Source organism: Electrona antarctica, assembly GCF_951216825.1.
Source record: "Electrona antarctica genome assembly, contig: scaffold_537, whole genome shotgun sequence".
NCBI classification, from domain to species: Eukaryota; Metazoa; Chordata; class Actinopteri; order Myctophiformes; family Myctophidae; genus Electrona; species Electrona antarctica.
In genome coordinates this window covers 64617-80000 of record NW_027637982.1, presented here as the reverse complement: position 1 = coordinate 80000, position 15384 = coordinate 64617, and the positions used below count along the sequence as shown (strand labels likewise).

The window sequence follows — 15384 nt, the reverse complement described above, 5'->3', positions numbered from 1 at the left end:
AGGTTCTACTCTCCATGCGGAGAGAGTTCCAGAGGGTTGGGGCTGCCACACTGCAGTCTCTATCCCAGAAGGTTCTACTCTCCATGGGGAGAGAGTTCCAGAGGGTTGGGGCTGCCACACTGCAGTCTCTATCCCAGAAGGTTCTACTCTCCATGCGGAGAGAGTTCCAGAGGGTTGGGGCTGCCACACTGCAGCCTCTATCCCAGAAGGTTCTACTCTCCATGCGGAGAGAGTTCCAGAGGGTTGGGGCTGCCACACTGCAGTCTCTATCCCAGAAGGTTCTACTCTCCATGGGGAGAGAGTTCCAGAGGGTTGGGGCTGCCACACTGCAGTCTCTATCCCAGAAGGTTCTACTCTCCATGGGGAGAGAGTTCCAGAGGGTTGGGGCTGCCACACTGAAAGCTCAACAAAATACATTTGGTTTCTCCTTCATTCTTAAATCTACTCTGCCTCACCTGCTCCTTCTCCTCTGCTTGTTGAAGTGATTGTGGTGCTGGGAAATACTAACAAATTTGAGAGCTTCGATCCACTGACCAATCAGCGGAAGACTCTTGGACGACTGCCCATGGCGTGCATAAAGGAGTATGCTGTGTGTTCATCAGGTGAGGATTACCATCACAGTCTATCAACTTAAGACCTGTAATGCAGTGGTAACCTACCTTTTCAAGCCCAAGGGCACATTTTATTATGCCACTAAAATGTGTTTAAAACAATGTAAAATGAAAAATACACAATTGCAATTTCAGACGAGCTCAATGCATGATCGCACATTCACACAAAGACTAGTAGTTTAAATAAGAATAAACACTGATATAATAATCTAATAATAACCAATATATAATCAATGGCTAAATAGTAAAGGGATACTTCACCCTTTTTGCAAAAATACATATGTGACGTTTAGAAGATTTAGAACACTTTCCTGGGGTCTTTACGTGTGTAATATGTGGTTTTAGATATTTTAGATTTTAGCAGTGTCCATGATGTAACAAGACACTGGGCTCACTTCCTTCCTCGACGACAATTCCCATAATGCTTTGGTGCACTGCTCCTCCTTGTGGATAGGGGGAGGGCTGTCTTACTGAGACAACATGTAGTCCAGGAAGGAAGTGAGACTTTGGGTCAGCCTTGCACGTAGAATCTGAAGGTGCGTTCAAACCTGAAGATATTGGTTATATAGTCGCTTCAATCGTTTCACTTTAATCACGTCAGCATTGATACAAAATAGTCCCTTTGCTCGGGTTGCGAGCCGATTGGCTGTAGACACCGTAATTTAACTTTGGTAGTGTAACCAAATGGACCGGCTTGTTCACACAAGACAGCTCGGGTCAATATATTTAACATAATTCCTGCTACTATGTCATGTATGAGCAGCTAAATTAGTTCCTATGTCTTTGCAAAGTTGCTGAGTCCCGGCAGATGAACGTTGCTCCAGTTAGATTTCTCCAGCCAGGATGAAGATACCAGGCAGCCGTTCGCTTAGTTCGCAGTAGCCTTTTGGTCAATCTGGGAACACACTTTACATTCTTGTGAATCTCACAGTGCTACAGGGTCTAGAAGCATTTATTCTAACAATCAAGGTTTTAATTCTGCTCTTTTTCCACCGTAGGTTCCACTTTGTATTTGGCTGGAGGTTATAAGGTCAAGGATGATATTGATGTTGAGAATAGCAGAGAGATGTGGCGCTATGATCTTCATAACTCATGGTTGAGGATGGCTCCCATGAATGAGCCACGCTTTTGTTTCATTAAGATTGACAACATATATTTTATGTAATTTGATAAATAATTCTAGACAATATCAGAATTTGGAAATATGGAAATTCATTAAACTAGCAGAGGCACCTGTACAGGTAGCAACATGTAAGAGTTCCAACTGCAGAATAATGACATCACAAGTGGATTCAGATGATAATTGTACATACTGTACTGACTGTAATATTGACCTACCAGTAAGATGCCCTGAGGGGCGAGAAGCCCTTGGTGACGGCAGACTGCTGGGTGAGCGCTGGCGCTTTGGCATGGTGGGGGGGTCAGATCAACATATGGAATGAATTCTGTACTGGCCATATATGGAGCGTGTCTTGAGTGTACAGGGTTTGAGGTCAGATCAACATATGGAATGTCAGAACAGGAAGGACGGGTGGGGGGGATCCTCATATGGCATGTCAGAACAGGTCGTGATCTTCATATATGGAGATGGCCATATATGGTGGTGTGACCCCCCCCCCTCCCACCCAGTGAGCTGTGGCGTTCCACAAGGGAGCATACTAGGGCCTTTACTGTTCCTAATATATGTTAACGACATGACTTCAGCTTGTGACTGCAACTTGTTCCTGTTCGCAGATGACTCGGCACTGCTAGTCTCGGACAGGAACAAACTGCAGGTTGAAAAGGCCCTCAGCTCTGAACTCGGTAGAATCTGCACCTGGCTCGCTGATAACAAACTATCTTTACACCTGGGAAAAACTGAATCCATTCTCTTTGGCTCTAATAGTAATCTCAGCAAGGCAAATGGCTTCTTGGTTAGAGTGGGTGACAATGTTATCACACGTAAAGATGAAATTACCTACCTAGGTTCCATCCTGGAGGCTAATCTTTCCGGTGATAAAATGGCCACCAACGTAATCAAAAAGGTCAACCATGGAACAAGATTCCTTTACAGGATCTCCTCACTGGTTGACAAAAACACCTTGAAGACCTTAACAGGAGCCCTTGTACAGGGTTTCTTTGACTATGCATGCACCTCCTGGTACCACAGCACCTCAAAGGCCCTTAAAACCAGGCTCCAGACTTCCCAAAACAAACTGGTCAGGCTCCTACTTGACCTCGCCCCCCGAACCCACCTCACCCCTGCCCACTTCGACAGGCTGGAATGGCTTAGGGTCGACGACAGAGTACAGCATCTTGCAATGGGTCTGGTCCACAAGATTCGATACACCACCAAGATACCCATGTACCTGTCTAGATACTTCCTTAATGTTAACGAAGTCCACACCCACAACACCAGAGGGAGTGCAACGAACCATGTACAACCCAGATTCGGCACAAACAAGGGACTAAATTATTTTCGCTCCTATGCCACCAAAATGTGGAACGCCCTACCAACAGTCATTAAGACATGCGAATCCCTTGACTCCTTCAAAACCGCTCTCAAAGGGCACCTACGGACGGCTGCAATTCGAAACTGGCCCCTGTAAAATCGGAATCCCTCAAACACGGACGCAAGGACAACACAAGAGACGGTCGCGGCCACACAGCCAACTCAAGGTATGGCCACTGAGCCGACTTGGGGACCCAACGCAAGGACAACACAAGAGACGGTCGCGGCCACACAGCCAACTCAAGGTACGGCCACTGAGCCGACTTAGGGACCCAACACAAGGACAACACAAGAGATGGTCACGGCCACACAGCCAACTCAAGGTACGGCCACGGAGCCGACTTGGGGACCCAACGCAGCTCCTCCAAGGAAAAGAAACAAATGAACGGAGCTGAACGTGAATCCCCCCCACCGCCCACCCCTTTTTTTCCCTCACTGTATATGTTTCTTTTCCCTTTTGACCTCCTTTATGATGAATTCCTGTTATGTCCTTTGTCTATATAGAAGTGTCTATTTGTACGTCTCTAAATGTTTTTGATGAATTGAACATTGTGGACCCTATTGGAAACAAGTGTAATGCTTAATTGGGTCGTCCACTCACAGTTAACAGCCTTTGTATTGAGTTTGTGCTTGAAATGTACTGTAATTCTGCAAACTGTTAATACATTTTTCAATCAATCAATCAATCAAACGTGTCACGAGATGTGATGTTACGAGGTGTGACCATATATGGAGGCGTGATGTCACGAGGCGTGACCATATATGGAGGTGTGATGTCACGAGGCGTGACCATATATGGAGGTGTGATGTCACAAGGCTTGACCATATATGGAGGCGTGAGTAACCGGAGATGCAGGTGTTCATAGTAAATGTAACCTACGATCGCAATAAATGTGGATCCATTACTATTGTTAAATATGAAGTAAATGTATATTCCTGTATTAGAGCAGTGGTGTGGTCAGGCAGCAGAGAGTTAATACTACTTCTATTCCTGACATCACACAGAATGGGAGATATTGGAGGCAGGGTGGATTTAGCTCTTCAAACATGATTTCCAGAATGTTTATTTGTGTATAAGAATGCCAACTTATAACATATAAAACATTTATGCAGTTTCATGTTCATGTTTTCCCTGTTCAACCCCACATGTTCACAGGCCTGGTGATGCTGGATGGATGTGTGTTTGCAGTGGGGGGCCGAGGGAGTGAGAAGAGTGAAGACTCAATGGAAAAATACCACCCGCACACAGACTCCTGGAGGCTCATAGAGTCTGTCGGTGTGGCAGAGCATTACGATGCTGTCTGCTGTAACGTGGTCGCTCTGGATGGACATCTCTATTGTTTTGGTATGGAACAGATTTATGGACCTGCAGGTTCAGCCTGTAGGTGTTGTGCAGTTGAGGTGTCATGAGATTGTGTTATTCATGTTCCCAGATTGGCAGATTAGTGTATGTCAAGCATAATGGTTCACTGAAAATGTACAAATCCTTTGTTGTTATTTTTGTATTATTATGTATCCATGCTTCTGTTGACAGTGAATAATGTTTTGATGTTTGTGTCCTCCTGGACTCTAGGTGCCGAGACAGGCCAGGTGGCCAAGTACAACCCTAAAACATCTGTGTGGACACAACTCGCTCCTATGCAGATCCTGCGTACCGAATCAACTGCTTGTGTTCTGAACGGAAAGATCTACGTTACAGGTATCATACCTCTACTTAAAGGCTCTTAGTCAGTGGTGGAAGAAGTACTCTCTATAAACTTCATTATAGTTTGGGCACATAATAAAACACACTAAGCCTATTAATTCTTGTTTGTCTATAGGTGGTGGGAGTTATAACAATAATATTTGGATATTTGAAAATGCGATGGAGTGCTTCAACCCCCAGACCAACCAGTGGACCATGTGTGCCTCCATGCAAATGGAACGCGACTGGTCGAAGGCTAGAATGGTTGTGGTGGATGGAAAGATCTACTTTCTAGCTGAGCGAGACTCCTATGAGGGTGAAGACGATGACGAGGATGACACTGAGTATGACACTGTTGCTCCTTGAATGTCTGGGGAAATGTGTCTTCTTGTCCACACCAGACATTTCTCTCATGGCTGTTTGTTTGTGTCTCTTCATGTAGTCCTGTCTGCAACATCGAGTGCTACTGTGAAGAGACGGACACGTGGACAACTGTGGGAGAGTTTGCTAATGCTCGCTTCGAGCTCGAATGTGTGTCTCTCCAGCTGAGGAGGGATCACGGTCAACCCATAGATGATGATGATGATGACGAAGACGATACTTCTGCTGGTGACTAGGGTTGGGGTCTGGAACCGGAACCAGCATTGAGGAGCTGGAATCTGTTCAATCACACTTGGTACCAGTTTGCCACACTGTCAGAGCTGGTATGTGGACTTCATGTCTGCTAGACAATTACAATAGCAGTGGTTCTCAAACTTTTTTTTTTTATATCAACTCTGAGTTACAGACATTGTGTTTAAACAAATCTATATAATTTTGGCCTTCATTAAAATGTTTGATAAATATAGGATTCATCAAAGGGGAACCGTTAAGGAATCTGACCGCTAAGAGGGACTCGTTAACAAACCAGAATCGTTAAGATCCTAAAGGTGACAGAATAGAGATGTGTATATAATATGATTAGATTAGATTGATATAATGTAAACAATGATCAAGAAGACTTCCTGCTGGGACGTCACAGAGAAGAAGAGACTCACTGTGTTGTGATGGTGTGAGTTGAGGTGACTTCAGAAGCTCTGCTCAGACCTGCTCACTGTGTTGTGATGGTGTGAGTTGAGTTGACTTCAGAAGCTCTGCTCAGACCAGCTCACTGTGTTGTGATGGTGGTGTGAGTTGAGGTGACTTCAGAAGCTCTGCTCAGACCTGCTCACTGTGTTGTGATGGTGTGAGTTGAGGTGACTTCAGAAGCTCTGCTCAGATGAAAGAGATGGGGAGGAGAGAAGGTGCTTCCAGACCGTGGAGTCGCGAAGATGCCAAAAGCCGTGAGCGGCAGGCGTCTCTTCCGGGTTTTTAGACAGCTGGTGGATGGAAATGAAGCTCCACCAACGCGGCAATTTGCAGCGTCGGCAAAGAGTTTCTGGTTTTGCCGTGTGCGTGGGGTGGTGAATTAAATATATAATACAGCTCCATCTCACGGAATTAGAATATTTTGTAAAAGTTCATTTTCTTCTGTAATATAATTAAAAAAGTGAAACTTTCATATATTCTCAATTAATTGTGCATAAAGTGAAGTATTTAAAACCATTTTTTGTTTTAATTGATGATTATGGTGTACAGCTGATGAAAATGTAAAAATCCTATCTCAATGAATTAGAATATTTTACGAGATTTTTTTTGTCGACCATCTGAAAAGTATATCAATGTATTCAGTTAATATTTGGTCTGGGCTACTTTTGAAGAAATTATGTCATCAATGGGGCGTGGCATGGAGGTGATCAGCCTGTGGCACTGTTTATGTGTTATGGAAGCCCAGGTTTGCTTTGACAACTGTGTCCAAAGAGGCTGTGTGTCAGGTGTCAGAATAGACGACAAAGGACCTCTAGAATCTAGATGGTCTTCCACCATGTCTTCACCTCAGGTTCATTTATTTGTTTGTCCCCGTGGGGCGATTTGGTATCCTGACTCCGCCACTTGATGCCCGGCCACAAAACGGCCTGGCCAATCAGCAGCAGCTATTCCGCCTCTAGCTGCTGCTGATTGGCCAGGCCGTTTTGTGGCTGGGCATCAAGTCTGCCTGAGAGTTCCCAGATGGGAGCAGGAGGGGGGAACCCAGTGTACTCTCTGCTGCCCCATCTGGCGGAGTCAGGTTAGCGATTTGGTTTACAGCAAGGCATAACACAGGCAGGTAACATGAAACACAAAAACACAGTAAAAAGGCACATGATGGTACACATACAACAGGATGGCAGTTCAAGGTATCAGTGTAACATTATAATTCATAACATTTTCAGAACAGTTGTATAAATAATTCATACAGGCGAGTCAGGTGACAAGCTACCTCCTATCGGCATTTAGAGCCTCGATAGATACAGGCACAAAGGAGAACTTGCTTTTGGCCCCTGGAACTTTTAGGCAAAGGCCAGAGGGAAGCAGCTTGAACTCAGTGCTGAGGGGATGAGAGTTGTCCGTACAAATGGACTTGGCTTTCTTAAGCACCTGATTTTTAAATACTTGGTCTAGACTACTGAAGTCAACTCCGGCAATCTTTGAGACCGTTCTCACAATCCTACCAAGGTGGTTTTTGTCCTTTATGTTTAGGTTTCCATACCAACAAATGATGGAGAAGGAGATAACTGACTCAATAAAAGCACTGTAGAACAGTTTCATTAGGGATTTGTCAACCTGAAATTTGGTGAGCTGCCTCAAACAAAAGAGGCGTTGTTGGCCTTTCTTGCACAATATTTCACAGTTCACATCGAATTTCAGCTTGCTGTCAAATGTAGTACCCAGGTATTTGTAAGTGGTCACCAGTTCGACACTGTTCTGGGGAACTGGGGGGGGGGGGATCTCCTGAAGTCTACACACATTTCCTTGGTTTTCGAGACATTCAGTTGGAGAAAGGCCAGGAGAGAAAGTCTTCAAGTACTTGGCCATGACCAACTTCATCATCACCAAGCAAGCTGACTATGATGGAGTCCTCTTAGGACTAGGCTAGAGGGTGATGTTTAACTGTCCAAATGTCAGGAATTTGCAGTGGCTCAAACCCTGTCCATATAAAGTTTACTTGTATTAATAATAACCTAACATGGTTCATATATTTTATATAGTAATTAGAATTGATTTGCCTCCTGTGTGAATAGGATGGGATAGGGTATGTGTACGCTGTAAGTCATAATGGTGCTACTTGAATTTGATTAAGTGATATTTGAATGATGTGTTATGACTCTATAACAATTGGCACATGTATTGAATATGGGTGGGGATACTAAGACATGTATTGAATATGGGTGGGGATACTAAGACATGTATTGAATATGGGTGGGGATACTAAGACATGTATTGAATATGGGTGGGGACAGAGGCGCATAGAGTTGAGCGATAATTCCTTTTCATCTAAGGTCTGTCTGCCTGTCAACGAAGCTCTTTGTCATACAGATAAGATAGGTGTGATGAAGGAAGAGACAGGTAGATAGGTGATAGATAGGATAGATATGTGTGATGAAGGAAGAGACAGATAGATTGATTGAAAATTGTATTAACAGTTTGCAGAATTACAGTACATTTCAAGCACAAACTCAATACAAAGGCTGTTAACTGTGAGTGGACGACCCAATTAAGCATTACACTTGTTTACAACAGGGTCCACCATGTTCAATTCATCAAAACATTTAGAGACGTACAAATAGACACTTCTATATAGACAAAGAACAGTACAGGAATTCATCATAATGGAGGTAAAAAGGGAAAAGAAACATATACAGTGAGGGGAAAAAAGGGGGGGCGGTGGGGGGGGATTCAGATTTTACGGGGGCCAGTTTCGAATTGCAGCCATCCGTAGGTGCCCTTTGAGAGCGGTTTTGAAGGAGTCAAGGGATTCGCATGTCTTAATGACTGTTGGTAGGGCGTTCCACATTTTGGTGGCATAGGAGCGAAAATAATTTAGTCCCTTGTTTGTGCCGAATCAGGGTTGAACATGATTCGTTGCACTCCCTCTGGTGTTGTGGGTGTGGACTTCGTTAACATTAAGGAAGTATCTATATACACAGGTACATGGGTATCTTGGTGGAGTATCGAATCTTGTGGACCAGACCCATTGCAAGATGCTGTACTCTGTCGCCGACCCTAAGCCATGCCAGTCTGTCAAAGTGGGCAGGGGTGAGGTGGGTTCGGGGGGTGAGGCCAAGTAGGAGCCTGACCAGTTTGTTTTGGGAGGTCTGGAGCCTAGTTTTAAGGGCCTTTGAGGTGCTGTGGTACCAGGAGGTGCATGCATAGTCAAAGAAGCCTTGTACAAGGGCTCCTGTTAAGGTCTTCAAGGTGTTTTTGTCGACCAGTGAGGAGATCCTGTAAAGGAATCTTGTTCTTTGGTTGACTTTTTTGATTACGTTGGTGGCCATTTTATCACCGGAAAGATTAGCCTCCAGGATGGAACCTAGGTAGGTAATTTCATCTTTACGTGTGATAACATTGTCACCCACTCTAACCAAGAAGCCATTTGCCTTGCTGAGATTACTATTAGATCCAAAGAGAATGGATTCAGTTTTTCCCAGGTGTAAAGATAGTTTGTTATCAGCGAGCCAGGTGCAGATTCTACCGAGTTCAGAGCTGAGGGCATTTTCAACCTGCAGTTTGTCCCTGTCCGAGACCAGCAGTGCCGAGTCATCTGCGAACAGGAACAAGTTGCAGTCACAAGCTGAAGTCATGTCGTTAACATATATTAGGAACAGTAGAGGCCCTAGTATGCTTCCTTGTGGAACGCCACAGCTCACTGGGAGGGGGGGGGACAGTGTTCCGTTCACTTCCACCATCTGTGCTCTCCCCTCCAGGTAGGATTGCATCCAGCTCACTGATGTGCTATCGAAACCAATTGCTTTTAGCTTGTTGACCAGTATGGAGTGGTTCACTGTGTCAAAAGCCTTTTGGAGGTCCAGCATGACCATGCCGCAGTATTTGCCAGCGTCCACCTCTTGTTTGATGTGGTCGCTCAAATAGAGAAGGCATGTGTCAGTGGAGTGGGATGTTCTGAAGCCAGATTGGAACTCGTACAATAATTTATTAGTGGCAAGATACTTTTCAACCTGTTCATAGACTATTTTTTCCATCACTTTCGAGATGGAGCTTAGAATAGAAATAGGGCGGTAGTTGCCGGGGTCTAATTTACTCCCTTTCTTGTGCAGGGGGGTTACTTTGGCCAGTTTGAAATCTAGGGGGACCTGTCCCTGTTTGATGGAGAGGTTTACTATGTGGGTGATGATTGGAGCTATGGAGATGGCTGAGTCTCTGAGATAGGATAGATATATGTGTGATGAAGGAAGAGACGGGACAGAAGGCACACTGAATAGACAATCAAAGGCCAACACTATGGGGGAGGGTGGTCGGCTGAGAACTGGTGAAACAAGGTCTCATGGCCAACACTCTAGGATAAACTGAGCCTCTGAATAGGCCTATGTTACGTAAATACACAGAATATGAAATATGTAGGCTAGAATTATAGGTTCCGGAGATACTTCAAATGCTATACTATACCAACACTATAGGCTAGTATTACTACAGATGAAACGAATGACATAAAGCTTGCTCTACTTGAAAACCATGACAAAAGAGAAGCATGCACATCCCCACCCCAACCTAGGGCCAGGTGCTGAGCGACAAACGGTAAGCAGAGCAGATTAAATAAATAAGCATCTGTCTCTGTGTGCGAGTGTCTATTCTTCTTTGATGTACTTGAAAATCAACCACCACTATAGTCTAAGCCTTAATGACACGGCAAGACTGAAAGTGCTACACTCTTCTATCTATTGATTGATTGAAAAATGGATTAACAGTTTGCAGAATTACAGTACATTTCAAGCACAAACTCAATACAGAGGCTGTTAACTGTGAGTGGACGACCCAATTAAGCATTACACTTGTTTCCAATAGGGTCCACAATGTTCAAATCATCAAAAACATTTAGAGACGTACAAATAGACACTTCTATAGAGACAAAGGACAGAACAGGAATTCATCATAAAGGAGGTAAAAAGGGAAAAGAAACATATACAGTGAGGGAAAAAAAGGGGTGGGCGGTGGGGGGGATTCACCTATCTATCTATCTATCTATCTATCTATCTATCTATCTATCTATCTATCTATCTATCTATCTATCTATATATCTGTCTGTCTGTCTGTCTGTGGGTGACTGTGGCTCAGGAGGTAGAGCAGGTCGTCCAATGATCCATGGGTCGGCGGTTCGAATCCCGGCTCCTCCTGTCTACATGTCGAAGTGTCCTTGGGCAAGACACTGAACCCCAAATTGCTCCCGATGTGCTGGTTGGTACCTTGAATGGCTTCCGCCGCAATCGGTGTATGAATGTGTGTGTGAATGGGTGAATGTAATGCACATCTATGTAAAGCGCCTTGGATAAAGGCGCTATATAAATGCACCATTTACCATTTTCCTATACTTTACAACAGAGTATAATATAGGCTATGTTATCTCTCTTCTTTTATGGTTCTTTAATCAACAAAATGTTTATAATTTATTCATGATCATTTAATTGAATATATTAAACGTTTTTGAGTGCATGCAGGCTCCCTACTTCCAAGTTCCACCACTTGCCTCTGTGACTTGTAACCATAGACATATATACATAGACGCCCCTTCCGGCTCTGAGGCGTGTGTCAAAATTGAAGGCACTATTTTCCCGACATTCCTTGCGAAGAATAGCGGAAGCAAAGCGGAAGATTGTCAAGCTTCCGCGTGCGTAACATAAGTCCCGGAAAAGACGCGCTGTGATTGGCCAGTAGTCACTTGAGTGACAGCGAGAGACATGGAGGATTCACATGAGTGACGTCACTCGGGCAGCGACGCAGTCGCCTTCAGCAAATGCCTTCAGCACTTCTAAATAAGAAAGCTGCGGAGAACTGTTGCTTTGTGTTCACTCTTTTAATGTTTTCTGTTAGTAATCTAATCCCCCCTGGCTCTGATGTTGTATTGTTAATAACTTTGTTGTTTGTGTTTGTTTGTCTTGTTTTGTAATGTATATTGTCATGACTGTTATAAAGATTTGTTAAAAAAAAAAAAAGCCTTCAGCACTGCACTTCCGCCTTCATTGGGATACACGTCGCTCCAATGAACTGCAGCGGCAAATGAGGCGTCTATGTATATATGTCTATGCTTGTAACAGTCAGTAGCCTATGCAGTGCCGGTTGGTGCCACAGGGTGGTGCACTGCTCCTTTTTGTTTCGCTGTAGTACAAGATCTGACGTCAGTGTGACAGACTGTATGCTCCGTTCACTTGACACTTATGTTTATTATATTGGTATTGTCTGCCGTGAGACCTGGCTTGATATGGTCAATAATGAATGCTCTATTAGTTGGCTGCTAAATAAACCAGATTAGTGACATTGTCTTTGTCTGTGTGAAATTCCTGGACATCTATTCTGCTGTCCACACACAGCTGTGACCCCTTCACTTTGACTGACCAATGACCGACGGACTTTCCAATGACGTAGTTCAACTGCGCGGATTCAGTAGGCGGGGCTTTAGATTTAAAATGGAGTCACATACCGTTCAACAGCATTATGTTTGGGGCGTGCTGCTGAAAGGTAAGATTTGTTTGAGAACCACGAGGTTTCGTTTTAATCCACCATTAACTCTGTTATTGTTTAAACATTTGTGCTTTGAACAATGTTTTGCTTGAAGCAAAACATTGTTCAAACTGTGGTGGAAAGTAAATAATTACATTTAGTGGTATACAGTATACTGTGAACAATGTGCTCCACCACTATTTGGATACTTTTAATTACTAGTTACTTTGTAGATTTGGGCTTATTAAAAAAACTTAGCCTGGCTACATTGCGATTTACCACTACAGACATATTTTGGCTATTTGAAAGTAGCTGATCTACAAGCTCATGTGACACACTGAGCTTTTTTCCTGCTTAATGAGTACGACATTTTTAAGTACATTTTGATGCCGATACCTTAATTTTACTTGAGTACATGATGGTAACACAAGTTGTAACGATAGCATACGCATTCATAAGATTAATCTAAAAAATGTCTCTCTGCTGGATGGAAAACTCAAATGTACAAACTACTTTTGTTTGTTTTGATTTTAAAGTCTGGGGGCCACACATTTGACCGTCAGTAGCCTCGGAAACCCAGACGTTTTTTATTTCCAGGGAGAAAAGTCTGAGTCCACTTCAATTCGGCATACAGTAGAGCAAACGTCGCTTTCCGATCGTCTGCACCTTTGTTAAATTGATGTACACAGTCACACGCACTCCTCTCCCTCTGTCGCTCTAATTAGTCTCATGTCACGCAGCTGCGTCTAGATTCTCCCGGCGGATCATGTCAGGAGCTGCCTATGCCATAGAAAGCATAGGTGGACCCCACCCATGTCAGTGACATGGTACTGTTTTGTGTCCAGTATCGCTACGCCAGAATCACAACATTTCCATGTTACAGAGGGCTCACTAGTTTTGTGGATTAATTATTTTTTTAATGAGTGGCCCCCAGTCAGTGCCCCCCACCACACACCACCACCAAATGACCGGAACTACAGCTTTAAATGAACAAATCCGAACTAAACCTGTGAGGGAAATATAATGTAGATTATTTTTATTTTTTTTAAAGCTGTTTTTTTCTACAATGTATAAAATCTGGATAAAGAGTAATGTTGGTATATGTGTATGTGTCTTACAGGTTGATCATGTGAACATGGTGTCATGTGGTGACCTTGGATGCCGTCATCAGGAGATGGCTGGTATAATAGAGTGTCTACTCAGGAAAGGGGGCGTGGAGATTGAACCTGGGTGTTTCAGTAGAGAGCCCCGAGAGCTGAAACGTATAACGGTGCCAACGGACGCTCTCCCTGAGATTACGAGGCGAACGGTGCTCTGGACGTATCCTTCGTGGCTCTATTAATACCAGCTATCTTCAACCGAGCGACAGAAGGCCCCACACGGTATGTACCTGGATTACATGGGGCTGTAGTAAAAACTAGGGCTTTGTCACCATTAGGCTACAACATATTAAGTTTGTCATACAAATTATTGCGATTAACAATTGTAATTGTGTTTGACGTTTAACATATAAGTTTTAATTTCTTTATGGCTTAGGCTTCATAAAAAAGTTGCATGAGGCAGATATGACTAATTATATGCATGAATTACATTTATACTTTTCCAAAAATACATTAAAGGGACACTTCACCCCTTTTGTCTCCCAAACATTATTAAAATAAAATCTGGTTGCAAAACATTTTCTTGGGTTTGATGTGGGTAATATGTGTTTTATTTATTTAGATATTTTAGTATTTCAAAGTATCCATGATGTCATGGACACTGGGCCACCTCCTTCCCATAATTCTTTGGTGCACTGCTCCTTGTGGATATGGTCGGTTAATTTGACTATTGGGACGCTTCACCCCTTTTGCAACCAGATCTTATTTTAATTATGTTTGGGAGACCAGAAACACTTTCTTAGGGACTTTATGTGGGTAATATGGATTTTTAGATATTTTTGTATTTCAAAGTGTCCATGATGTCATGGACACATGTGGAAAAAACAAACCTATTATACACATAAACCCCCAGAAAAGTGTTTCTTGTGTGCTAAACATCATTAAAATAAGATCTGGTTGCAAAAGGTGTGAAGTGGCCCCTTAATGGGTTGAATCGTTAATCACAATTTGTGTGACTATATAAAGTAAAATAATGGTGACACAGCCCTGTCAGTGACTGTTATGACTTTCAAAATGTCTTCCTGTAGGCCGACGACTAATTATTTTCTTCCCCCCCCCCCCCTGCCATTTTAGAACGTGAAGCTGACAGAAGGTGTGAACTCTATGCTGTTGCCACTGCTGGTTGCTGTTAGCAGTGAAGGTTAGTTGGCTGCGCCGACGTATGGCTGCAGCTGTGTACGCTCTATTTGCAGTCTCTTTAGCCTTTTTAGTGTTTTTATTGTTTGTTTTAAACTCACACACATAGCCTGCTTTACATACACTTATGATAGGCACACACTTTTAGAAATCAGATCAGCGCTTGTTCTACACTCACCGCAGTTTCACGGAACGGATCCACCACACGGTTTTACGGACGGGAAAACCCCCTGGCTTAGCGGTGTGGTAGCAGTGCCAACCGATCAGCGTCGGAAGAAACGCTGGCGAGGAAGGCAGAAGCACCGTGGCAGACGTGCTGGGATCCTGGTGCGGGCGAGGAAACGTGCAGGCAGGCTCCCTCTGCCATCGATCCTGCTCGCTAACGTCCAATCACTGGACAACAAGATGACGGAACTTCGGGCGAGGATGAAGTTCCAAGGAGAGACACGAAACACGGCTATTGTTTGTCTCTCTGAGACGTGGCTGGACGCTGACATACCAGACTCGGCGATAGAGCTACCTGGCTATGCTCACTTCCGTGTTGACAGGACAGTAGAACTGACCGGAAAGGTACGAGGAGGAGGTGTGTGTGTGTACGTCAGTGACACCTGGTGCTCTGATGTGCAGACCATTGGCTCCCTCTGCTGTCCAGATGTGGAATATGTCATGATACAACTCAGACCGTTCTGGCTACCAAGGGAGTTCAGCACAGTGTTTTTTATAGGTGTCTAT

At 43.9% G+C, this 15384-nt stretch overlaps 1 protein-coding gene across 1 annotated transcript; it reads left to right on the top strand.

Moving 5' to 3' along the window:
* Positions 1 to 499: 499 nt before the first annotated feature.
* On the top strand, positions 500 to 5864 carry LOC306918487 (kelch-like protein 36). The gene is made up of 5 exons (XM_079531390.1): positions 500 to 602; positions 4259 to 4447; positions 4676 to 4801; positions 4923 to 5130; positions 5229 to 5864. Exons 1-5 carry the CDS (start codon positions 566 to 568, stop codon positions 5401 to 5403), a joined length of 735 nt encoding a protein of 244 aa, XP_079387516.1. The 5' UTR covers positions 500 to 565; the 3' UTR covers positions 5404 to 5864.
* Positions 5865 to 15384: the final 9520 nt, after the last annotated feature.